Source organism: Mixophyes fleayi, chromosome 2 (assembly GCF_038048845.1).
Source record: "Mixophyes fleayi isolate aMixFle1 chromosome 2, aMixFle1.hap1, whole genome shotgun sequence".
NCBI classification, from domain to species: domain Eukaryota; kingdom Metazoa; phylum Chordata; class Amphibia; order Anura; family Limnodynastidae; genus Mixophyes; species Mixophyes fleayi.
This window is the reverse complement of record NC_134403.1, coordinates 226,010,215-226,037,062: the sequence shown is the minus strand read 5'-3', so window position 1 is coordinate 226,037,062 and position 26,848 is coordinate 226,010,215. Positions and strand designations below refer to the sequence as shown.

The window sequence follows — 26,848 nt, the reverse complement described above, 5'->3', positions numbered from 1 at the left end:
CAATGAAAGGGGTAGGTCAGTGTTACAGGAAGTGAGAGCCAGGTTGCAAAGTTGTCAGAGACTTGGGAGACTGGGCTTGGTGTCAGTGGTCGAAGTGGACATATAGAAGTGGTGGTTTGAGAAATGTAGGTGAATGAATAGAATTTGATCATTTCATAATGAAGGCAGTAGAAGTATCGGTATGGCATACTACCATATACACTCCCACTTCAATCACTGCTTGGTGTGCAGTAGATAACTGACGTGAAGGTGGTGTGGATGGTTTGATCTTAAAAGAAGAGAGGGTTGGTTTTGGGGGAATGTCTTTGAAGGCTTATCCAGGGGAGAGTAGGAAGGCCTACTCCACCACCTTGTTGGCCACTCAGTTGAGAAGGGTGAATGAGGGTCACCCATAGGAGAGAACTGCAGGAGAAGCATTGTTGGCAGGGAAGAGCCAAGCTTCAGTAATGGCAAAGAGAATGAGGGAATTAGAGAGGAATAAGTCATGGATATACTGTATGCTCGTTAATTACAGACAGATCTAGCATTCTAGAGTGCGAAGGAAAAGAGGAAGGTGGATATTGGAGAGTTGAGAATGAGGTTGGACGCGTTGGAGGTACATAATGGGTGCAAAATGTAGGAGTCAAAGGAGTGTTCGTGATTAGAGGGAATTTGTAGTGCCCATAGTTGTGGATATATCCACAAGAGGAGGAGGTGGGTGAGAAAGAGAACCAAGGAAGGTGATATGTGGGTGTGACGATTGTTCAAGCTTCTGTAATACAGTATTATTTTTTTATCTTAAACCTGAAATCTTTATCCATTATCTGTTCTTGACACCCAGGAGTAACCAAGCTGAGTCGTCGACGGATATCCTGCCGAGACTTGGGAAGTCCAGATTGTGATGGCTGGCTGTGGAAGAGAAAAGAAAATGTTGGCTTTATGTCCCAGAAGTGGAAACGCTGCTGGTGTGCACTGAAGAGAGATAGATTTTACTGGTACAATGCTCCACAGGTGTGTTATATATAAAGTGTTTGACTTTTCTATACTCATTTACAATTGTCATATAAGGTTATAAGGTTATAGTGTTACAGAGACTAGATTGTAGCCATAGAACTGACACTGCACATGGTGAACATTTTTGCATTATTTATTAACAAAGTCATAAATTTTAAGTTATTCGAGGATCAGGTGCCTCTCGTCTGCTGCATCTTGGGCACAGATGTATATTCTATTTAAAAGACCAGTCATGTTCCTTCATCTCTATGAGGACACTGGTGTTTGAAAGTCCCCAGCAGGTTACCTCCCAGCACAGAGTCCTAGCAGGCACAAATACCCGGCAATAAAGTCCACAGATGACAATCCAAGTGGGCCAAAGGTTCCGGTCTGTAAGATGGGTCTGTGTATCTTGAAGATCCTGGCCCCATGGCCAACTCTCCACCAGCTTGGTGGAATCCTGGGTATTCTACCTACCGATGTAAGTTCATCAATTCCCCAGAATCTGTGAGTGTCTCCCGAGGTAGTGGCGACAGAATCAGTCCAAGAGGTACACTGCCTGCTCTGTCTGAAGAAGCTGCTGCTTCAGCAATCCTTTCTGGCCCTGAGAGAATACAGTTACTCTCAATCAATCCAAGACCTTGCTCTTCCAAGATTTGCCAACAACAACCCTTCCTCCAGGAGTCCCTTTTTGTCTCTTCCACAGTCACCCTATCCTTGCCCCCTCCCTGGGTCAACACCCCCTACCCCCCCCCTGGCCATGGTCCCTTTTTATTGGTGGTTTGTAGAGTCTATGTGGTAACTGGGGTGGAGGTAGAACATGATATCAGTGGTCTACCACCTGCTGTTTCCGTGGGTTGGAGAGGTGCTGGAACAATGGTCAGTAAACAGCCAGAGTCCATCTCCTGATTTTAGATAGGCATGACCCTCCTGTTTTTAATCCCTTCCACTCTTTTTTGATGTCACAGGGTCCAAGCTGTTGCTCAATTCCTGTGAGCTGCCTCCCCCTCCCTTTCTGGACACCACAACAGTACTGGATCTGGCCACTGGGCGGCATTTAATAACAGTGGGCTGCTGTTGTTCATTTGTTCCCTTGATTGACAGACCGGGCTGGCCTGATGGTCTCAACGTAAGGCCTGGTCTTGTCACAATCTCACTGATATGCAGAGTGTCAATGAGGCACACACCCTTTTTATAAAATATTTTGAACCTTAAAGCCTTCAAACACCTACTAAACAATGTTAGCCTCTACGGCAACCTAAATGTCACACACATTCCCTAATTGCTGTGTTCAATAAACTTTGTGGAAAAAGATATGACCATTACAAGTATGAAAGGAACGTCCATGGTTTTCTCTTTTCATCTACTTTATAAATTGTCATAATCTATTCCCCACCCCTGCCCAGCCTTTTTGTGCATTCTTGGTGAGGCCCAACATTTCATACATGTGTGTGTATATGTGATATACTATTTAAAAGTCTCTTAACTGTATATTCCTTCCTTTATACATACAACTATCTGTAGGATGAGAAAGCCCTGGGATTGATAAATGTATCTTTATATAAACTGGAGAGTCCATTGGAAGCAAAGCACAAAAAGAAATAGTGAGTATGTGAAAGAGCTAAATAAGGATCAATAGTGATAGAGTGTGGGTAACCAGATTGTATTCTTTTATCCTCCAGTGAATTTCAACTGACTCACCCCACATACAAAACATTTGTGTTTGCTGCAGATAATCTGACTGAAATGAAAAAGTGAGTGGATCCTAATCCTGTAAATTTAAACTTTTGAAATCAACCTATTCATTTGATACAAAAATAAGTAAAATAATATTTGTTTGTGTATATATAAACCAGGTTTATATATACACACTGATCATCCACAACATTAAAACCACTTTGAAGTGAATAACATGGATTATCTCATTATATGTGTGAGTGGGTGGGATAGTCCGTTCTTAAAGTTGACTGTTGGAAGCAGGAAAAATGGGCAAACGTAAGGGTCTGATCAACTTTGACAAGGGCCAAATTGTGATGGCTAGACTGGGTCAGAGAATCTTCAAAACGGTAGGTCTTGTGGGGTGTTTCCAGTATGCAGTGCTTAGTACCTACCAAAAGTGTTTCAAGGAAGGACAATCGGTGGACCGGCCACAGGGTCATGGGTGCCCAAGGTTTATTGATGCATGTGGGGAGCGAAGATTAACCCGTCAGGTCCAATCCAATAGAAGAGATACTGTAGCACAAATTGCTGAAAGTTAATGCTGGGTATAATAGAAAGGTGTCAGAACACAAAGTGCATCACAGACTAGTCAGGGTGCCCATGCTGGCCCCTGTCCACTGTCGAAAACACCTACAATGGGCACGTGAGCACCATAAGTGGACCATGGAGCAATGGAAGAAGGTGGCCTGATCTGATTAATCCTGTTTTCTTTTACATATATCATTTGGACAGGTGGATGTGTTTGCCTAGTGAAGGGATAGCATTAGGATACACTATGGGAAGATAGCAAGCCGGCGGAGGCAGTGTGATTCTCTGGGCAAGGTTCTGCTGGGAAATTTTGGGTCCTGTCATGCTTGTGGATGTTACCTTGACACGTACCACATACTTAAACATTGTTGCAGACCAAATACACCCCTTCATGGCAACGATATTCCCAGATGGTAGTGGCCTCTTTCAGCAGGATAATCCACACTGTCACAATTGTTCAGGAATGGTTTGAGGAACATGACAGAGTTCAAGTTGTTGACTTGGCCTCCAAATTCCCCAGATCTCAATCCGATCAAGTATCTGTGGGATGTGCCGGAAAAACAAGTGTGAGCCATGGAGACCTCACCTCGCAACTCACAGGACTTAAAGGTTCTGCTGCTAACGTCTTGGTGCCAGATACCACAGGACACCTCTAGAGGTCTTGTGGAGTCCTTGCCTCGATGGGTCAGAGCTGTTTTGGTGGCACAAGGGAGTCCTACACAATATTAAGAAGGTGGTTTTAATGTTGTGGCTGATCACTTTCTCCTCCCTTAAATGGTTATACTTTTGGCTTTCACACTATCAAGTATGCATACTTTCTCATAATTATCCAACAATACTTCTATTATAAAAAAATACAGCACATTGCTTCTTCTTAGTCTATGATTACCTCTCATTATCTCCCTCTGCAGGTGGGTGACCTGTCTGATAAAAACTCTGCAGAAATTTAAAGCTCCGACAAATTCCAGTCATTCTAAAGAGGAAGGTATTTATGTCTGGAACACTGAGAGTCCTACTGATATTATATTTGAGGACTATAATATTTCTGTACATGATTGTATTTTGTCAAGATTAAGGCTAAATCCAGATAGTTTTGCAGGGTATTTGAAGTGCTTTGACACTCTAGATTTGCTCCTAATATACTCTTGCAATGCTTCTATATTTACTTGAATAGGACTTTAAAAGAATAATTAAAGATGCTGAGATGCTCATGAGCGTTTTTCTTAGAAAATGATACATACATGTGGGGAAAATGTTATTTTTAACATGCTTCTCAATTTTGCCTGATTTATAGAATCCTTTGAAAAGGGTATTGATTTATCAATTGCAAGAAATGTCTAATATGGAGCATATATATGTACTCCTAAAAACAGGGCACATTCACTTTCCTAGGGGAGTGAATACTATTTAACAACTAAAAGGTATGATATAGTTGAACAGTACAAAATGCTATATTATATATTTATACACCTATATATTGTTCTTCTCAGATTGTTACAGTGAGACAGAGGCAGAGGATGACGATCAATTCAAAACACCAGTTGTGGCAAGTCTACTGTCCCACTTCTATATATTTTCCCATCTTAGTAAAATATGCATATTATTTTTCCATGTTCCTATGTGATCTGTTGCAAGCTATTAGTCTAACTACCTTCCCTAAATCTATGTTCCAGCTAAAGAAACAATTGGTACAGTCGCCTACCAAGAACATGTCTGAAGCAAGGCTAGCATCTGCATGTGAAGAGGAGGCAGAAGGGGCACAGCTGCCAAAATCCAGTAATGCCCAATGTCAAGGTATGCAATGAATAATCGGCATGTGTCTATTTGATGTATGCTGTACCACAATTGTTTTGTAATGAGGGGGATTACATACATATTAGTGTTTATTGCAGAGATTCCTCAGGCAGGAATCTGCTGCATTCATTACTCGGTGGCCACAGTTGAATGGCTGTAAAATTAGAAGACCATTGGTAATGGGTAATTGTGACCGCAGTATAACTCTGGAGGGTATTAAGAATACTCATATCATAGAGATCACTGATGTATGTTGGCCGCTGGACAGACTGCATTCACAGTGTAGTAAATGCATCAAGGTGATAAGCACATTTGGGCTAATAGTATGTACATAGTCCTCGTACATGTGCAGATCTAATTTAGACAAAATAATAGATGTATTATCAAGCAGTGTGTATGCATTTAAGTTCTGATGCTTTTCCATAATGTTAATGCGTTAAGATTGCAAACATTTTATATAGATTATTATTTGGCTACGCCTACTGCATTGCTGTATTTTGTTGGCTTTTATTGATTTGCCTATTGCACCACTCATACGGTTTCTTGATATCTGACAACATGCTAAAATTCTTTTAACGTTTTTCTCTCTGTAGTGAGAAATTTTTAATGTATACCAGATTTAACATTTTGGACTTTTGTTTTTAATCTCTGAAAACATTTCGTAATGTGCTCCATTTATGTCTTTACAATTTTGAAATAATGCAACTTCTTATATCTGTTTTATCTTTCTTGCTAAATTCACAAACTAAACCGGTTGTTAAGGTCAATGATGCACCACAGTGGGCCTAAGCTGCCAGGTCTTGGTAGGTAGAGGAAACCAACAAAAGAAGAATCCTTTCTGTTTTAAGAAGAAACTTAATTTTGTTGTTACAGTGGATGATGATCTTCAGATAATGATGTCTTGCCTAAAACAAGGTGGCGTTTCTCTTATTGGAAAGAAGACTGCAATGACACATGATGAATATCGTAAATCTTTTATCCGCCGCAACAAAAACCCTGACATAAACCACAAAGCACATACTTTGCGCGTAATGCAAAGCACACTAAAGGTGAGTGGTATAGCATGGAAAATGCAAATGTGTGTTCAGTGTTCTGTCCGTTTTATATCGTTACCAATAAAAATTGTCTGAAGCGATTATTGTGGTTCCAATGCAGAAAGAGATTTAATAGCAAAATATATCAAAGTATAACAAAATACAAGAAAGTATAACCGATACATTACACAGGTGCCCTGGATCCAGGAACAGTCATCATTCTTGAAGTCTGTGTTGGCAAAGAGGCAGTTACTAGGTCCAGTGCCTGTTTTGATTTGAAAAAACAGTAATGATGTGTCAATGTATACAAAGAACACGAAGATCTTTATTCATTGGCCTAGGGGTCAAGTCAGTCCAGTACAATGCAGGTCATAGGTCAGTTCAAATGATGCCTTTTCAGAGTTGGGGGCAACTCGCTCAAACAGCTGCATAGGTGTCTTGCCTTAGGGAACCGCCGAAACTCTGGTTTGAACTAACCCTTTAACAAAGTGTTTTTGAGTATGAATTTTATACTAAACATAACTAGCGACCGCTATGTGCGATCACTTCACCGATGATACCTAATTCCTATTGGTAAAATGTGGATTAATAGAAGACCAAACACCATGCATTTCTCTGTCCTACCACTGGGGGACACTGCGTTCCATTGGGGTATAGTAGGTGGGACTGGAGTTAGGCACTTATAAAACTTGTTTGTTTCCCTGACTCCTCCCCCACTATGCCCCTCCTCTGTAGCTGACTTCAGTTGTTGTAAGTGCCTTCTGGAGAAAGGTCACTTCTGTATAGGCTTCTGCCTATACTTCGTTTAGTTTTAGGTTTCATGTTTTTATTTAATTTGCATTTGCAGGCGCGGCGTGGGGATCGAGTCTAAGTCTCAGAGTGGGTCAAAAGCCAGTCAGGTTTCCTTCACCCAGGTCCTCCCGCGCAAGGTAAGCAGCAGCTTGCCTCTCTTACCTTGCACCATTGCCGGCAGTATCTCCCTAGAAATGAGCAGTTGGCCCACTAATTGTACCTGCCATTCAGGCAGCAGCTCTCAGCAGCCAGAATCTCCATATGTGTATTTAAAACGGCCATACAGACGGCCGGGGCCCCTTATTCTTTGTCGGGCGGTAGTGAAGGTACATTTGCCTCTCTTCCCCCCGCGGACATGCCGGCAAGGTCCCCCGCCTCCTCCCCCATCTGGGCAGCGAGCGGTGGGGACAGCGACGCAATCACACTGCACTAAAGACGATTAGCTCGCTCATGCTCCCCGCAGCCTGGGCATCTTAAAACTAGCGGTGGATGCATTATTAAAGCCGACTGACATACTTTGTATGTGCAGTTCGGCAACGAGTGGAGGCGGCCATTTTGAGGGTTGGATGGAAGTTTTAACTCCCTCCCCCTTTCAGCTACTGAGCAACAGACTGCACTCATGCCTGGAGGCTGTGCCAAACAGAGACATCGGGCTGCACGCTGAACACCTCTGCCTCAAATCTGCCGGTACCTCTGTATTGTGTTTGTTCTTGAAACAAAAGTTAACTTGTTCAGTCTTTCATCATCATCACCATTTACTTATATAGTGCCACTAATTCCGCTGCACTGTACAGAGAACTCATTCACATCAGTCCCTGCCCTATTGGAGCTTACAGTCTAAAATCCCTAACACACACACACACACACACACACACACACACACACACACACACACACACACACAGACTAGGGTCAATTTGTTAGCCAATTAACCTACCAGTATGTTTTTTGGAGTGTGGGAGGAAACCGGAGCACCCGGAGGAAACCCACGCAAACACGGGGAGAACATACAAACTCCACACAGATAAGGACACGGTTGGGAATTGAACTCATGACCCCAGTGCTGCAAGGCAGATGTGCTAACCACTACGCCACTGTGCTGGTATAGACTAGGGCTGTTTTCACACTTGGTGTCTAATTCCTAGAAACTACCTGGTATATAGCCTAGAGGAGTTTCTATGCTGCATTGAACATCTAATATATATATAAAGGGCTTGTTATTGCAACTTGTGCCTTTAATTTTCAATGTGTCTGCATCAGAGTTCCCAAGTGTAATAGACATTATCTGGTATGTCTGTACTATGATACACAGGTGCCCTATGTACTTCTGGATTATCCAGAATGCTCTGTATGCACATGTATGTGTATGTGTGTATGTGTATATGTTTACAATGTATTTATTTAAAAATATATATAATTATGCTGTATGCTTTTCCGTGGTAAGAATCCACATTTGCAGGTTGCAATGTGTATATAATTAAGGTGCCCAAGACATATCATACAGGTGTATTTGGTATCACCTATATTTCCATTGCATTATGGCTGGGAAGACTCCCCTATTTCCCTCTGTACTGACAATATTTATGTACAAATGACTTCATTCTTCATTCATGACTTCATGACTTCAATGAGATTCATTTATATTCCTGACCCTTTGCTTACCATTGTCTTAGGTGTCAGAGGTCCTCGCTGGTACACCCAATTTGCATTATGTCTGTACAAAATATATATATTTTAACATCCCCTTTTCTACAGCTTAGCCCGAATGCTCACTGTGCAGCTTAGGAGACTTGGCTTGGCGAACAAGGTGCATCCACTTCGGTGACCGCAGTTTCGCAGAAGTCAAGCTGGGCTAAATCTACGGCAGCATCAATGGCCTAGGGTCTACAAATAGGGTGCTCCAATTTCGGTGGCAGCAGTTTAGCAGAAACAGGTCTGGCCTAAATCACTGTCGCCTCTGGTGGCCGAACTCATTAAGGTGATTTTAAAGTCTGAACTGGTACGTGAGTATACCCTTTTTCATGCTTCTACACAGGTTTACACTGTGTTAGTTAAGTCTCCACACAGCTTATATCTGTTCGCTAAAACAGAAGAGGCATTCCGCTATTCAGGTGGAAAACCATCCGGACAAAGTCGCTGTTGTTCACCATCTTCCATAGATGGGCAGGTTTTTATCTTTCACTGCTGTCACAGTCTGAATCGGGATGTAGGTCATTCCTCACCAGAGGATGTCTATTTCGATCTTGGTTTTACTAACAAGAACATTATTCCCTCTGGTAACACACAAGGTGGATTATCCCAGTTTAAACTTTACACAGTTTTCGCATTGGCAAAACACCAGTCTATATTTTAATTTGCAACCTAAGCCTTAGTGACACCCTACTGAGAAAATGTTTTTCCTCATATATTTCATTTGGTGTCTGTCCTTTGACAAAAGCCAGGTAAACAGTAATAGACTGGCCAGATTTTCATCTCCCCTTCCTTTCCTGTCAGAGTGAATACAAGGGGAGTAATCCCTGCTGGTGACAATTCTGTGGCTTTTCAGTCCTCTTATTCTGCTATCCCCGGTGGGAGCTGCCAAAAGAGAGTTTTCTACACAGAGCAGTAGCTGGTAAAGGGTTTTATTTAGAGGCTCTCTGACAGAAGAAGTCCTCTAGCCTTTATTTACATTAAAGGTTACTGGGGTGGTTTGTATTCACCCAGTAGAGTCATAGATGGTGGTCATATAGCCATCCAGCTATGATACCAATAGTTAGCCACATGCTCACAGGATTACGTTCCAATAACGGAACTCTCAATTTGCACTATTACAAACGAGTATCCACAGGCTTCTGGCGGTAGGTGTGGTTTCCTTTTTTTTTTATGTCTGTGAAACCAGGCCAGGATGTGTACTTGTTCAGTCCGTTCATCCTCTCTGTTGATCTGAGGTCAGGGTACCTCATTCCGAGTCAGGCCTAGCCTTACAGGGGTACTTATATTATATTACCTGTTTTCTTTGTCGGCTCTCGATCTAATGACCCTCAAGTGGATTTGTCCATAGCCAAGTCGGGTCTCCCTAGAACTTAGGGGATGTATATGTTATTTACAGGTCCCATTTCCTCGTGGGGGTTCAAGTGTTTATAGGACGGGGCGCATCCCAGCTAGTCTGGTGGTTCGCCGTGTGTCTCACAAAACAGTGTTCTACTGGTTTAGGGGACTAGTGTTGTCGTCCCTCTTTTCTCGATTCCAGAGTGGCTCTTTTTGATTTTCATCATCTAGTTTGACGTTGTGGCGTCGGACGCCCAACATTTACGGCCAGAGAGTCCTTGCAGGGAAATTGTTGCTACCTTAGATACAGCCGTAGAGCTTTTTCTTCAGCTGTTCTTTGGGCTAAAACTATATTCGGTTGGTGTAAATTCTTAGATATTCACGCGTCCCACTTAGGAATCTTTAAAGGGTTTTCTTTTCCAGCTGGCTCCGTTTCAGGTCTCCACCCTACTTCCTTCAGCGCGCAGCTTCCGTGGCTCTTCGTCTAGCTCAGCGGAAGGGTGTCTTGCTTAAGGGGTTTCTTCAGGCTCAGCCCACCTTTGGTTGGTTGCATATTTCCAGGGAGTCTAATTCTTGTCATCAGGGGGCTTGCTTTGGCCTCCAGTGACTCTGAATTATTTAAGCTGTTAACTCATGGTATGAGTGCTTTCTTGTATATATGATGGCCTTATGTTGTCAGTTCTCTATATGAGTGCTTCCTCAGATATCGCTGAGTTTGTTAAGCCGTTTAGCTCAGGGTATGAGTGCTCCCTGGTATATCTCTGAATGGCTTAAGCACTGTATCAGGGCTTCCTTAGACATCGCTGAGTGGCTTAAGCTGTTAGATCAGTGTATGTGGTGCTCCTTTGGATATCACTGAGTAGATTGAGTAGTTAGCTCAATGTAGGCTTCTCCCTTGGATATCACATCTCGTAGGGAATTCGGGTCGAGAGTGTGTATGGCTCTTCATTTTATTTACCATAAAATTAGTGGTGCGTTGTACGAGGCATTATTGGTTCTGACGTTTAGTGCCTGCATACCACTGACACAGGAATTGCGGTATATCATTCTTGTGCCTCTTCTTTTTGTGTAACGTTTCTCCAACGGGAGATGGTTTGTGCTCTTGTTCGCACAGTTCCTGTTTAGGAATTTAATGCCCCTTTAGCCTCTCTAGGGCTAAAGAGCGTAGGGGGCGGGGCAGGATCCAGGTGGTCTCTTGCCACTGTATCACGACCAACATTCTGTTTGTACCCCTATGCGGGTTCCAGTGAATTTTTAGAGTGCACTCTCCAGGAGGGTCGCAGCTTCGTGGACGGCACAACCGCGTCATATAATGGCGCAGTTGTACAGAGTGGAAGCGTCTGTTTCTGCTGCATGTTGTTTTCTTTGTTGCATGCTTTTACATTCACTAATGCAAGGTTTTGGCGACAAAATATTGCGCACAGCCGTTCCAGAGCATTCCCGCCCTTGGACACAGCTTTGGTAGCTCTCCAATGTAACGCAGAGTCCCCCAGTGGTAGGTCAGAGAAAAGAGGATTTTTACTCACCGTAAAATCCATTTCTCATACTACACTGGGGGACACTGCGCATCCTCCTTTACTCTGAAAGTAGTGCTGTCTTTGGTGTTGCTTTCTGAATTGCTTTTCCTCTCTTCCTGGCTTGGTTATACAAAACTGAAGTCTGCTACAGAGGAGGGGCATAATGGGGGAGAAGTCAGGGAAACAAGTTTTATAAGTGCCTAACTCCAGTCCCACCTACTATACCCCAATGTAACGCAGTGTCCCCCAGTGTAGTAAGAGAAATTGATTTTACGGTGAGTAAAAATTCTCTTTTCTTGAACCATAAATATCTTTTAATGTAGGTTTATATTTGTATAAATAAACTCTAATTCTTAATAGTAAAAGAATGTGAATTTGAAATTTTATTAAATGTGAACTATTTACAAATGTAGATGTGAATGTACAAGTGTATTTGCTCTGTTTGCCCGTACAATTGCGTAATTAACCCTGGCATGACTTAGCGTACTAATGGCAATCGCACATGAAACTATTGCAATTAATACTTTATTAATTTAGAATGACTTCATACAATTATTCAACTTCGATATTAGGCAGCAAGATTTAAGTGAAAGAGAATCTGTATAACACAGTACTTGTAGGAGAGATCCTACTATTTACGTAATTTACATCTTAATGTATATACTGCTAATGTACCATGGACATAGAAGCAGATACAGTAAGTGCTTGAAATTGATGAAATAACTGGGAACAGGTGCTTGCAACACCTTGCATGGTGTGGATAAGCTTATTCACCCCTTCAGGCAAGAAATGGTTACTTGTGTGTGTACTAATATACAAGGAATGGAGAAAAGATGTTTTAAATGCTACCAGTAGCATATTTAAGATAGGATGGTTAATGTCCCTTTTTTAATTTGACAGTTCCTTAATAATCTTTTGGTTTCCCACAGGCAAAGCTATTGGAACTGCAAGCACTGGACCAAATTCTGGAGAATCCAAACTTAACCTCTGCTACATTTAAGAAGTGGAAATCTGAGCATGAGCAAATCTATGGTAGTCTAGATAAGAGCCCTCAAGCAGCAAGAAAGATTGTTAGGGACATGTATCAAAAAGGAATAACGGATAACTTCGAAAATAAGCAGAATAGTGGAGAAACTGATTCAAGTGATTAAGTACGGTCCATGGCATAATATACCCTTCAGTAAATATAAGGATATTAATTGTGACGGAGGAGTTTTGTGGACTTAAAATGTATACTGTACATTTTCATTTGTATATTGTACCATTTTTGTAAAAAAATAAAATTAGAATATCTACTATATAAATGCCTAGTGGGGTGTGTGGAAAAAAAAACAAAACTAAGCTGCAGCGCCACCTGCTGGGCAGAGTTATACACTGACCTATATATTTCTTGAAGGAGAAGTGACAGTTGGGAGTGGTTGGTGGTTGCCAGGGGGTGACAGTGGGGAGTTTTTAACACCTTAAGTAGCTTGATGAAGGATGTGGAGATGAAGGATGAGGTGATGGAGAAAAATGATGAGGTGGTGACATGTGGACAAAACCACGTTAAAAAAGGGCGCTTGCGTCAGGAAGTAACGCTCTTACCCTGAGGAGGCCTGGGCTAGGCCCAAATGCATGACAAGAACCTTTTTAACACCTCAAGTAGCTTGATTTGACTAGAATGCATGAGTATCATGCACGGGTTAACTTGTGTATGTGTATATATGTGTATATATGTGTATGTATATATATATATATAATCTCTATGTATTTTATTGACCCCTTTCAATGTGTCTCTGGTCTGATCATCAAATTACCGCAACTGGAGCACGTTTGGCCACTGGACTTTTTGTGCCGAGCAACGGTATTAGCAACTGTCAAGTTTATAGACGATTTTATATATATATAAAAAGAACACATTTCCTTTTTTAAAAATACCTGATTAGAGGAAAAATGGGGTGCTTGCATTTTCAAAACTTGCAAAAATAGAACTGCAGGCTTTGTATTATTAAATGTATTTATCTATAATTTTCTTTTTAAAAAAATTACATAAAGCTGCTATATTTAACTCAATATTTTAATTATCTGCTCATATACTGATATTAACATTTCCTACATCTAAAAAATATTAAGTTAACCAGGTAATGAAAAACAAGAGAACCTTTTAAATACTCAAAGTATAAAAAAATGCTGATGCCAGTTATATACATTCTTATTGTATATGTATTATTGGAACTCCTATTTTGTATTTTTGCTAAAAATATTTTCTATACAATGTCTGCAACTTCATGTACAGTGTTTCTTATTATGGAAATAAACACCATGTGAATGATATAATAATCTATGTGTAAAGTCATGCTATTTTGCCTTTATGAGGCTTCCATATGGCCTTTCAACATAAAGTAAATATATATTTATATTACCACAACAGAGCAAAACTCAAGAAAATGGCAATGTATATGGTAGCTTGAGAACCAATGGTTTGTTTTCTAGTGTCATTAAAAATGATTAAACCGCTTTTGTAAAGGGAAAAAAAAAAGTATGGAAAAGTACATCTACCTGGGGGTCATTGAGTTCTCTCAGTAGTATTGAAGGGTCATCTGTCAGTTAGGAGAAATTGGAGAAAATCCCAGGTCATTTAACTCTGAAGTCGTTCCTGTCCTCCTCGATCATATTAATAGAACTATGGGGATTGATGATACGCCAGCTTCTTCCTCTCCAAGATTCCCTATTTGAGGATCGCCAATGTAAAGATAAAGTGCTCCAAGTGACAGGGTTATTCGGATCTCATTAATACGGAATGGGAACATCTGGAAAGATGTTGGCCTAATCCAAGAGACTTTATTGCATGTATCCTTTTCAGAATAAAGAGGCTTCATAGTGTTTACCTAAAATTGATGATTTTGTAGCCAGTCTTTCAGCATGGACCACTATTCCATTAGATGATGGATGCCTGTTTAAAGATCCTATGGATAGGAAAAATCCAAAGCAGTTTCAAGAAACTTCATATTACCATGCTTAAGTCTGAGGTGGTTGCGAACTCGTCAATACCCTGCATTAAGATGTACAAGAGAAAATTAAGACTGTACCTACTCAAAAACATCAATGTCCTTAAGAAATGGATTGACTTTTATCTGACGTTTCACTAGACATGATTACCCTTTCTGCCAGAAGCATGGTTTCATCAGTGGTCACTAGGAGAGCTCTCTGGTCGAGTCCTTGGGTGGTGGACGCAAAATCAAAGAATCATTTCACCATGCTTCCTTTTAAAAACACTTTTTTTCTCTCGTGGAAAAGTTATCTCTGATTCAGAAGGTTATCAGGGGCAAATATTTACCTCCTAGAACAAGAGGTTTCTCCTTTCTCTTCCTCATTATTCATTCATTATTGCTGCCATGGAGTTTAACAAGAAAAATTAATGGTAATAATTCTGTCATAGCCAATGCCTTCATTGGCTAACTAATTTTTAATGCCACAATTATTAACTGAAATATTATTGGGTAACTCCTTTTAACACTGGTTAAAAAATGTTTATAGAGAGAGTACACCTAAGTTGGAAAATTCTGTTTGTTTTATATTGTACCGCCATATTATACAGTGCTTGACAGATATATATTAATCATTATGTCAATAGTCAGTTAACCATTGTGTTTGGACTGTGTGAGAAACTACAGGGAGAACATGCAAACTCTACACAGATCGTGTCCTAGTTTATGAAATAACTCTTATTCTGACTTAATAACAAGGCTGTACGTGTAAGGCTCCTGAGACAGTTCCTCTGTTTGTCTGTATTGAACCAGTACTTACACCAAGAAATGTTGTCAGACAGTGTCAACTCAACTAAAGAGGCACGTATGAAGAATCCAGATGAAGGTTTATTTCTTGCTGATATTCTTGTAATTATGCACAAATAGTAGGTGAAAAGATGATAATTTGCCAGAACTCAACCGGAAACAACTGAAGACTAAAATGGCCGATACACAATGCACTAGAGACAAAAAGGAGGAAGGGCTAATAAGTTTAAAACCTAGCTACAGTGAATCAGGAGGGACAGATTTAACAAGATGCGAGGCTTTGCAATATTAACATGACAGTAACTTAACAGCATATGAAACGCATACATATAGTGGGACATGACAACTCTCTTATTGGTAGTGATGTTCTCAAGGGAGTATGAGAGGTACAGGCTTGCAATGTGCTGAAACATATCTTTTATCCTAATAGGACAGGATTGTTTTGAGACAAAAACTGTTTAAAACTTTTAATGTGCCTCTAAAAAGACAATTGTTAAGATCTTTACAGAGTGTATTAAAATAGCATACTCATTCCAGGCAATCCCAGTGTATTTAGGCCTTGCTGTCTTTCTAAAAGAACTATGCAAAACCAAAGTCTAGTTATATTTTTCATATGTTTATCACACTGGATACATTGCACCAGTGCAGAACCATTTTGGCCACAAAGTTCTGCAGACAAATATTTACCTTGGCATTTTTTATTTGGTTGGGTAGATCCCTTTTGGTATCTGTTGCAATGCAGAAGCACAATAAAATGGAAAATCTATATTAGATTCACTGTACCTGTGATTTTCCTTTCCTCTTGGCTCAGAACAGTGATTAGGACAGAGAGTTATAAGGGAGGGCAAATTTATCACTGGTGTATAATTAATTTCCAATTTGTAATGTTATGAACCATTATTCTCCCCCCCCCCCCCCCCTTTTTTTTTTCCTGCTGTCTTCTGTCATGCCTTAGCACAGGTAAGAAAAAGTTGTGCTAGATAAGATTGTCCGTGGGCCCTCCTACCCACCCTTATTTTGGATATTAAAAGGGACATATATATAGTTTAATAAACCAAGCACTTCAGCGACAAGGAGTGTAACTTTTGTGGCTGAAGTGCTTGGTTTGTTAGGGCCCCCACAAAACAAGCACCCAATACATTAGCTGCCTTAAGCCCAACAGTGCTGTCGATGAACTCTACACGGGCAATATGTTGTTTTCATCATCATCCTCTCCAGTGCCATAGCTCAGCGGCATTGATATTGCAACCAGCTGCTGGCACCAGTCATGATGATACTAGTACTTCTGCGGCATCTACAACCGCCTATGCTCAAGGACATAGTGGGTTTAAGTCAGGGAAACTGAAATCCCAAAAAAATGTTTTACATAGGTAAAGAAAAAAACACCTCTCTAATGAAGGGAAAGTTTACTGTGGAAAAACATTAAATTGCCAACATGCCATTCTACCCAAAATATTAACAAGCATACCAGCATCAGCTAGCTCCCAGCACCTGTAATCTACACTGTCATCATCCTCACCCTCATCAGTGTGTACATCATCCTCACACAATATTAATTCATCCCCACTTGAATCCACCATTACAGAAGTCTCTGTACTTTTGATGTAATTGGCAGTAAAGGCCTTCCTCATGGAATTTAGTTAATTTTTTTTTTTTTTTTTTAACTATTTATTTTGAAAAATGGCAATGATGTACAGATAACAATCAACAATTAGTACATTTGCAGGAATAGAAACAAAAACGGAACAATACAGATCATGGGCATATGTCACTGGTGCTGAAAGTATTTGAGTAGTAAATATCAAAGACAACAACAGGTTGTCAATAAGCAGACAGATAAGTATACAATTGTTATCCAGAGTATTCAGGATACTAAAACATTTTATAACAATATAGTCGGGGGGGGGGGGGGGGGTACTGGTTGTCACCGAGACAGAAAGAGAAATAGCACACACTTCCCTTTATCGTCACATTTCCTCATCACTATCCTTCCCCTTTTTAAGAACAGAGACAAATAAATAAAAAGGGAGTTCTTCTTAGAAGGGGGGAGATGTTACACGAGGTATGGGGTTATAGGTAAAGCCAAAGAGCCCAAATCTGGTGACATTTTTCATCCTTATCATGCAGGTGGTATGTAATCTGTTCCATCTGGGCAATAAACCAAATATAGGATCGCAAGGCCGCCATAGTGGGGGTTCAACCTGTTTCCAAGACTTAGCTAATAGACATCGCGCAGCAGCCAGGACATGGAAGCCAATTTTGCAGATTGTCTATCATCATCAATCAGAGGATAACAGAGAAGAAAAGACCATGGGTCTTTCCGGACAGGGCATGGGAGGAGAGAGGAGAGGAGAGTCCTAACTCTGTCCCAAAAGGAGGATATTTTAGGGCAGGACCACCAAATATGTAGGAAAGATCCCATCTGGCCACAACCCCGCCAACATAATGGAGAACTAGAGGGGAACATTTTAGTGAGTTTGTCAGGTGTGTAGTACCACCTATAGTATACTTTATATGCGTTCTCCTTCACCAAGGTGGAAATGGAGCTGGTGGCGACTTAGTCTCTTATGATTTCCCAGTAATCCTCTGGGGGGGGGGGGGGGGGGGGGGCAGATCCCTCTCCCACTCCCTCTTGCCACCTGGAGGGAAGAGTGCATTAAGAATTAAGCTGTAGATAAAGGAGATTGTGCCCCTACCCAAAGGTGAGGAGAGACATAGGGATTCAAAGGGAGACTTAAGAGAGGGGAGAGGAGCCCCCCCAAGGAGAGAGCCCACAAAGTGTTGTAACTGGAAATATTCATAGAATTTAGGATGGAGTCTTGGATATTTGGAGCGTAGATCATCCCAGGAGATAAAGGCCCCCTGAAATAATAGGTCTCCGACAAATCGAACTCCCGCAGTGACCCAGGGACTATAGAAGGCAGAGGAGAGTCCATGAGGAAAGGCAGGGTTACCCCAAAGAGGTAGAATAGTAAGAGAGGACACTGGTATATTGAGATGGGGTCGGCAGGTCTCCCATATCGCAGCTGTGAATAATAAGGTAGGACATTGGGCGGCGAGGGGAGATCTAGTTTGTTTTGAGAGACCCCATATACAGGACAGAATTGGAAATTTAAGATAGGCAGATTCGATGTCAACCCATGACCGTGACGCAGGGGCGGGCAAAGGAGGCTACAATCTGGCTCAGAGGAGCCACCCAATAGTAAATTTTCAAATCCAGGAAACCCCTACCGCCACCTCTGGTAGGTCTCTTTAAGAGAGCCAGCTTAATCCTGGGAGACCAGCCGTTCCAGATAAATCTAGACAGACATTTTTGTATAGATGAAAGGTCCGAAAGGGGGACTCGAACAGGAATGGCCTGAAAATAATAGAGAAGCTTAGGAAGGAGGTTCATCTTGACAGAAATAATCCTGCCCAGCCACGAGATGATCAATGAGCGCCAGGAGAGCTGTTCGGACCTGATTTTAGCAAAAAGGCCCAGGTAGTTCTCCCGGTAGAGGGAGTCATAGGAGTCGCTAATAAAAATACCTAGGTACTTGATTTTCTTTCTCTGCCACCGAAAGTTAAAGCGGGAGGTGAGTACCAGTCCGTCCGGGGAAGGAATATTAAGGAGGAGGGCTTCCGATTTTGTAATATTGATCTTGTAACCCAAGAGGTGCCCATATTGGTGTAAAATGCTAAAGAGTCCAGGAAGCGACTTCCCTGCCTGCTTGAGAGTCAGAAGGACATCGTCCACAAAGAGAGAGAGCTTACTCTCCAGATTCCCCGTTCGCACTCCCTGTATGTCCGGGCAGGCCCGAATAGAGGCAGCAAGAGGCTCTATGACGAGGGCAAAGATGAGAGGAGACCGAGGGCACCCCTGGCGGGTACCATTGGATATGGTGATAAGGTCAGAGGTAGAATTGTTGATCATGACTCTTGCGGAGGGTCGAGAGTATAAGGCTAGAATACCCGTGAGGAGGTTACCCGAGATCCCAAACGCCGATAAGGCTTGGGACATAAAGCTCCAGGAGATCCTATCAAAAGCCTTCTCGGCGTCAAGGGAGAGAATAATGGCCGGGGCCTTCCTGGTATTAATGATATGAATCAGATCAACGACTCTCCTGGTATTGTCTCTGGCCTGATGTCCCGGTATAAAGCCAACCTGATCATAATGTATAAGGGAGGGAAGGACCGAATTTAATCTATTAGCCAAAATTTTAGCATATAATTTGACATCTGTATTAAGCAGGGAGATAGGGCGATAACTAGCGCAGTCATGAACATCTTTACCCTCTTTATGGATGACGGAGATCCGAGCCTCCAGAGAATCCCTAGACCAAAAACCCCCCAGTCAGGATTGAGTTGAATAGGGTGTGCAAACGGGGGAACAGAAGCCCAGCAAACCTCTTATAATACACAGCGGTGAAGCCGTCCGGCCCTGGAGCCTTTCCTGATTTCTGAGACTTTATGGTCTGTTCAATTTCATCTCTAGTAATCTCATCCCCCAGAAGTGTACAAGCCTGTGGAGAGAGTTTCGGAAGCTTAGCAGAAGAAAGAAAAGATTCAATCAACTGCAAGTGTTGTTGGGAGACTAAAGGATCAGACGGTTGGGGAAGGTTATAAAGTTTAGAGTAGTAAGATTGGAAGGCAGCACGCATCCGCTGGGGGTCATAATGTAAAACTCCATCGGAGTCCTTGATAGCCAGGAGATTCTGGGCCGCTATCTTAGCTCTAAGTTTGGTGGCCAGCAGTCTATCAGCCTTGTCGCCCTTTTCATAATAGCGCTGATTGAGCCACTTCAGTTTATTAGCAACCTGGTGAGATAGTAGGAGATTTAGTTCACCACGGACAGAAGCAATTTCCTGGAGAACCAAGGGATCAGGGTTCAATTTGTGGCGTTGCTCTAAAGCTCTCAGCGAGTCCGTTAGTTGAATAGTTTTAGGCAGACGGGATCGCTTAGTCCGAGATGCCAAAGCAATAGGAGAGATATCAGGAGTGTCGTTCGTCTCAAAATATTCAGAGAGGAGAGAATGCAGGTGAGTAGTAGTTTCTTTATCATGTAGGAGTGATTCTTTAATTCTCCAGGTTGCACCAGGAGGGCGGCGAGCAAGGGAGGTAAGTACAGCGGAAACAGGGGCATGATCTGACCAGGTAACAGGGAAGATTTGGGAGGGGTTAAGTTTAAGAGTGAGGTCGTGGCTGAGCAGGATCATGTCAATCCGGGAGTAGGTATTATGGGGAGAAGAGAAGAAGGTATAGTCCCTGGCCAAGGGGTCCGATACTCTCCATGAGTCATATAAGTTATGGAGTTTCAGGAAAGCCTGTAAGGCAGCTGTGGTGTGGGCATCTCTCCTCAGGGGAGAAGAGGAGGGGCCTGAAGAACGATCTATAGTTGGGGCTAAAACAGCATTGAAGTCACCAGTGACAATAAGTTCACCTTGACGGACACGCGCTAACAATCCTAGTTTTTTGAGGAACCTACCTTGGCCAGTGTTGGGTGCATAGAGGTTCACTAGGGTGCAGGGGAGATTATTCAGAGTGCCTATGAGAATCAGGAATCTACCTTCTTTATCTTTATGAGAGTCATGAAGTTCGAAAATTAAATGGCGCGGAAACAGGATTGCTACACCCCGCTTTTTCTGCCTAAGGTCACATGCATAAAATGTCAAGGGAAATTTTCTGGAACGAAGCTCGGGGTGGAGATGGTGGACAAAATGAGTTTCTTGTAGGAATATCAAATCTCCTTTAAGAGAGTTAAGAGACGAATGGAGTTTAGCCCGTTTCTGAGGGGAGTTGAGGCCCTAGAAAAATCAATGAGGGGAGCGCTAGAGACCAGAAGAGGGAGGAGATGTCAGGGGAGAGGAGACAAAAAGAAGAGTGTACAGGGAATGACATGGTAGGTGATGACCAGTGAGGAGAAGGAGGGGAGAACCAAGGGTTAAGGGTACAAGGGTATCGACATAGCGGACCAAAGTCCACTTGTCGCAAATGCTGGTAGAGGATAGGACATGATGGACAAGCCATCAGGGGGACCAGCGTAGAGTCCTAGGCTCTAAGGGGGGGTGGTAGACTAAGAGCAACCACAAAAGAAAACGGAGGGCCGGGGGACCCAGAAGGGGAATCCGAGGGACCAATTTAGTGTGTATGACCTATTGAGAGGGAGGGGAGTGGGGAAGGTATAAGGAGATTACTGACCCTTACGGTAGAGGAGGCAAAGGGGGAGGACATGGAAGGAAGAAACAAAGGTAATAATTATCAATAATAGACATAATATATGAGGTAGGAGAAAATTCAATAACACTAGTCATATTGTAGTAGACACATGTGAAGCCACCGAGTGTGGCCCAGTAAGAAAGCTATAAAAAGAGAATCAAATAACCAACATAGTAACCGTAAATACAACAGAGAGACAATTAAAACAAAACTTCACAGCTACTTATCGGTGGCGAAAGCAGGAACTGTAGTCTGCGCATTGTCAGTGCTTCGTCTCACCTAGAAGAAGGTATAAGGAACAACAACCCGCCTTCTGAAGGGACAGGCAGCAACAAGGCAACAGATAGTATAAGGCATTACAGTGTCCGGCACCAACATTATAGTCTTAGTGTAACAGAAAATGAGGGGCGAGGACATCTGAAGACATGGGAGCCTCGAATTCCATGTCCAATTATAGAACTATATCAGGAAGTTGCGAGGGCCACATAGAGACCTATGGAGGATAGTGCGGCCGCACTTTGAGGAAGGAGCAGGGATGGGAACTTGCCGATCAAGGATCCACAGATTGCGGTTTAGAATGTCGGGGGACAGTTGACCAGTCTCTACGAGGAAGCTGTTGTGCTCTCGGTGTGGCGGAACCCGCCCCATTAGCAAGGGCTTGATAAGCTTCCGGAGGGGTTTGTTGATTCAGCCCAATCTTTCGCAGGAGGTCCTGTGCTTCGCCTAGACTTTTGGCTGACAGTTGTTAGTTCTGGTGCCACAGATAGAGACGGAAGGGGAACCCCCAGCGATATCTGATGTTGTTCTCTCTGAGTATTGAGGTGACAGGCTGGAGTTCCCGCCTCTGTGATAAGGTGGTGGGAGAGAGGTCTTGAAAAATTTGAAGGGTATATCATTCATAAGATAATGAAGGAAGCTTTCTAGCTGCTTGTAAGACCGCCTCTTTGGTCGTGAAATAATGAAGACGGAGGATAACGTCTCTAGGTGTACATTGATCCGATGGACAAGGTTTAAGAGCCCTGTGTGCTCTATCCAGCAAGAATTGATCTTCCGGAACTTCTGGAGCAAGCTGGCAGAATCATTTCCGGAGATAGGGGTCCAGGTGTACAGATTCAACGGACTCTGGAATGCCTTTAATTCTGAGGTTATTTCTCCGGGCTCTATTGTCCATATCTTCTTGACGTTCATGGATATTATTGAGCTCCTGTCGAATTTGAGTTAGGTTGTCAGTCATAGCTTCTTGACCTGAGACGACATCATCCATCTTCCTCTCAATATGGTCCGTGCGAGAACCCAGTGCTGACACCTCTGATCTCAGACTATGAAGAGCGTGCTGAACCTCAGCGTGGACTGAAGATCGAAGCTCCTTCATTTCTTTGATCAGGGAGAGAAAGTCTTTTTTGGTGACTGGAGCAGACACATCATCATCGGCATCTGAGTCCTCAAGATAGCGAGGAGAAGCCGCTTGCTCCGTACCAGAGACTGAGGAGGACTTATTAGGGTAGTATTGAGGGATACCCTTTGAATTAAGTTTTTTGTTTTTCGTCATGGCTAAGTAGAGTAGGGTCAAAGTTGAAGGAGGGTTCAGAGAAGGTAGGTCAAATACAACAAACTTCCGAGCAGAAGATTCAATCAGAAAAGGTCTTTCGGGAATGAGGCAACCGTTACATCACAACTGCATAACAGTTGGGGACCCCGGTCATCCTCAGTGAGCCAGATACGAAGTTAAAACATATATGCAAACTCTTGGTGTCGTACAGGGTATAGGAGCCGTAGTAAGTATATTTGTATCTAGAGCAGCACAGACAGATGCTGCACGTCCTGACCAGCAGCAAACACAGCAGACAGCAGGGGACCAAGTCCAGGGCTACAGCATCCACAGGGAGGCGTCTGGAGGGTCACCTCAGGAATGTAGATGCACGGAGATGCTTTCCTATTTTTCTTCTCCCTTTCCTATTTTTCCCCACCTTCTATCTCCCTCTCTATTTCCACTTTTCTATATGGGGTGTAGGATCACCTGGAGCCCACTAGGTGTCAGCAGCTTCCCTGCAGACGTCAGATGGTATCAGCTTGTAATTCTTCTCTTATATCTTTTTACTGCTGTGTACTCGATGCTGCCCACACGCAGATTTATTACAAGCCACTCACTTAACAGCTGGCAATTTACTGAAATAGCTAATATGATCAGATCAGCCCTGCAGCTCCATGGTGACGTGGACCTTCTTCTCGGAAGTTAGCCGGCAATGGTGGGGATGCCGCTTCTGGCTCTCCGTCGCACCTTCCCCAGTTGGAATCGCCCAGATATTCTGGAGCCCCACAGGTGAGTCCAGCAGCCGCTCAGATTTACAGAGCGGGACTCTCAGGGCTAACTATCTGGATACCGCGGTCCAGGCTGTAACAAGTCTTAGGTATTGAGGACCCAACTGTACCAGTTAAACCACAGGATGCATAATTTTCAGAGCATCAAGTGAAGTCTAGAGTGTTCCATATGCACAAAGTGGTTAAAGACTTGATTGCTAAAGAATGTCAGGCCTTAGACAAGAGTCATCCTAACATGGGGAGACTTAATTGTATGTATCCTTTTTAGGATGAAGATGTGCTGAAAATATGTTCTGTACCTAAAGTGAATTCAGCCATAGCTGGCTTATCCTCAAAGACCACTCTCCCGTGGGATGATGGGGGTCCATTAAAAGATGCGATGTGTAGGAGAATGGAAACTTCCTTCAGGAAATTACACATCTCCTCAGGCGTAACTCTAAAGTCTGGGATAGCCATGGCTTCAGTAGCTAGAGCCCTGTGGGCCAGTACACTACATACAGACATTGAGGGTAAGATAAATAGATTATATCTTCTTAAATGCTTAGAGGTTATGCAGAAAAGCATTGATTTCCTGTGTGAAGCTTTGTTGGATACGATTGTTTTTTCTTCCAGGAGCATGACCACGGCGGTTGTAGCACTCTGGCTACGTCCATGGGCGGCAGATCATCAATCCTAGAGCCGTCTGACAACGCTTCCATATGAAGGCCGTTTTTTGTTTGGTGAAAAAGCTGGATAATCTAATGCAGAGACTTGCAAGTGGCAATGCCAATCGCCTACCACAGGACAAAAAGGTGAGACGTTTTTGCTCTTATTCTCCAAAACAACAGTTCAGGGAGGCCTGTACCCATAGGCCAGGGAGACAATATTCCTAGACACCAAGATAATATGGCAAGACAGTCCTTTTGGCCCTTTAGACCAAAAAGGGGGAGATAAGGGCAGCAGAGATTCCAATGACTATCTACAGATCCAGTCTCCACTAACTCCAGTGTGCAGCAGGATATCACGCTTTGCAAAAGTTTGGATTCAGATTTGCAGGGATTGGTGCCCGGATTCTAACTGCTGTGGTCCTGCCGTGTGCCTGGGAGTCCGTTCAGCCTACGGGACTGTCGCTGTGCCCGCCTGACTCTGTGGCGCCCTGACTCGTGTGGCTTTGGCATGTTGGGCGCGCTCTGTGCCTTTGTTGCCCAGCTACCCTTCACGACCCATTGGGGAAGCAGTCTTGAAAACCTAACTCCCTGGCTCTCCATCGGGCCATCTGCAGGTGAGATTCAGCCGCATTTGAGTACCTCGCTGCTTGCCCCCCTCCCTGGGCTCCATGGCAGAATAATCTGTTTCCCGTTTGGGGGACTTACCTGGAAGCGAGGGCATTTCACTTCTGGTGGGGGCATGGTCTATCAGCCCCCCAATTCAACAATCGGTCTTCAGTCTGGCTATCACACAGTCGTTGGCCACAGGTTAGTGGTGAAGAGCTTTTGCGTCACATTGGGGGACACCTGGGCAGCACAGCAGTGACTACACCGATATTGTGGGTCCAGTACCTTGCATTTGTGACCTTTTGTTCCAAGATTTGTGCCCTGATCTAATCTATTGGCTATACCTGGTGAGCTAGAAAATACATGTCAACTAACTGTATTCCAAAGTTGTGAATCTGCTGCCACCTGCTGGTCAAATATAATAGTGCAGCTGCAAATCACTTTGTAGAATACCTTGGCATTCCTGTCATCACACAGTTGAAAATAATTCTGTATTTTCCATGAAGCACGAGTATCTCCTCAGCATACCAATGGAAGTCTTTTGAATTAACATGCAGGATACCCACCCAGTGTGACACTCTAAGAAACCAATCATTAAGCGGAGTCTACCCTCAAATCCTGCTGGTTTTACATAATAGACAGTCTGTCATGGCTCCTAAAAAAATTAAGCCTACTGTCTTGGCTCCTCCACTTAAATTCCAACCAAAGCCAAAGTCAGCATCAAGTTCACCGTCTACCTCAAGAGATTCTCCTCCAGCAGCCCGAGCTAAGGAGTTGGAGACTCCCCCTCTACGCCCTCCTTTTTCTGATCTGGGAAGGGATGCTGCACTGGATGCTCTATTAACAGCGCGTGTTCTGCATTCTACCTTACACCAGATGCTAACTGCTCTTCGGGCTGACCTGACTTCTGAAATGAGAGCGGCAATTGGAGGTTTGAAATCAGAGATTACTGAAATTGGAGACCGTACAGACCACCTCGAGACAAAGATGGGGAAGTGGTTGCCTTTCACAATGACCTTTCCTCCTCACATCAATCTCTTCAGAGTGAGGTTGCTTTCTTGAGAGGCAAAATGACGGATCAGGAGGATCGTTCCCGCAGAAATAATATTAAGATCAGGGGCATCCCAATATCTGTTTCCAATGCAGATCTACAAGATGATGCCGTTTCTTTGTTTAAGAAGCTAGTCCCGGCGGGGGATGATAGGGACTTTCTCATTTATCACATTCACCGTCTTCCACGCCCGCGATCTGTGCCGGGGAATCTAACGAGAGACACTCTCCTCCGGGTTCATTTCTTCCATATCAAGGAGGCTATACTCCGAGCGGCTCGAGACCCGTCCAATGCGTCAACGTTGGGGGATCTGCAGCTCTTTCAGGACTTGTCACTCACTAGCATCAACCATCATCATCATCATCATCAGTTATTTATATAGAGCCACTAATTACGCAGAGAAGAGCTCTTCATTCAATAACGACAGCCCTGCGAGCAAATGACATCTCTTACCATTGAGGCTTCCTGGTTAAGCTGCTGGTGCATTATGAGGAGTCCTCGTATGTCCTCTCATCCCTTGAAGCTGGCACTAAAGTCTTGGAGGAATGGCACATACCTCTTCCATCTGGAACCGTTTCTAGCAAGACCCTGCTTCAATCAAATTGGACTCGTGTTTCTAAAGACTGAGGTCCAATGCTACGGATAAAACTATAAAGCCTTACAACTTCTACCTCTGGTATGATAAGTATAATTATTAACAATCTTTGTAGCTAATATTTAGTATTTTACGTTTATACTTTTGTGGTTTGTCTTAAATTTCTTGATGCATAACTTTCGAAATGTATCTGTCAGGTTTATTTAAGGACAAGCTGTGCCCATGCGAGGATCGGGGTGCCACAGTGGGTGGGCCTGGTGCCCCCGCTGGAAATACATC

The 26,848-nt window shown here is 43.1% G+C and overlaps 2 protein-coding genes across 2 annotated transcripts in view; both read left to right on the top strand.

The window, feature by feature from the left end:
* CNKSR1 (connector enhancer of kinase suppressor of Ras 1) overlaps positions 1–12,720 on the top strand; it is a 40,665-nt gene extending 27,945 nt beyond the window's left edge. Inside the window, exons 12-19 of the mRNA XM_075197754.1 lie at positions 817–990; positions 2,497–2,576; positions 2,655–2,726; positions 4,131–4,204; positions 4,710–4,765; positions 4,893–5,013; positions 5,887–6,062; positions 12,313–12,720. Coding sequence (XP_075053855.1) covers positions 817–990; positions 2,497–2,576; positions 2,655–2,726; positions 4,131–4,204; positions 4,710–4,765; positions 4,893–5,013; positions 5,887–6,062; positions 12,313–12,534 — 975 coding nt within the window. The 3' untranslated portion in view covers positions 12,535–12,720. The remainder of the gene's footprint in view (positions 1–816; positions 991–2,496; positions 2,577–2,654; positions 2,727–4,130; positions 4,205–4,709; positions 4,766–4,892; positions 5,014–5,886; positions 6,063–12,312) is intronic.
* Positions 12,721–23,556: 10,836 nt separating this feature from the next.
* Positions 23,557–26,848, top strand: part of LOC142139893 (uncharacterized) — a 63,119-nt gene continuing 59,827 nt past the window's right edge. Inside the window, exons 1-2 of the mRNA XM_075197753.1 lie at positions 23,557–23,745; positions 23,939–24,179. Coding sequence (XP_075053854.1) covers positions 23,557–23,745; positions 23,939–24,179 — 430 coding nt within the window. The remainder of the gene's footprint in view (positions 23,746–23,938; positions 24,180–26,848) is intronic.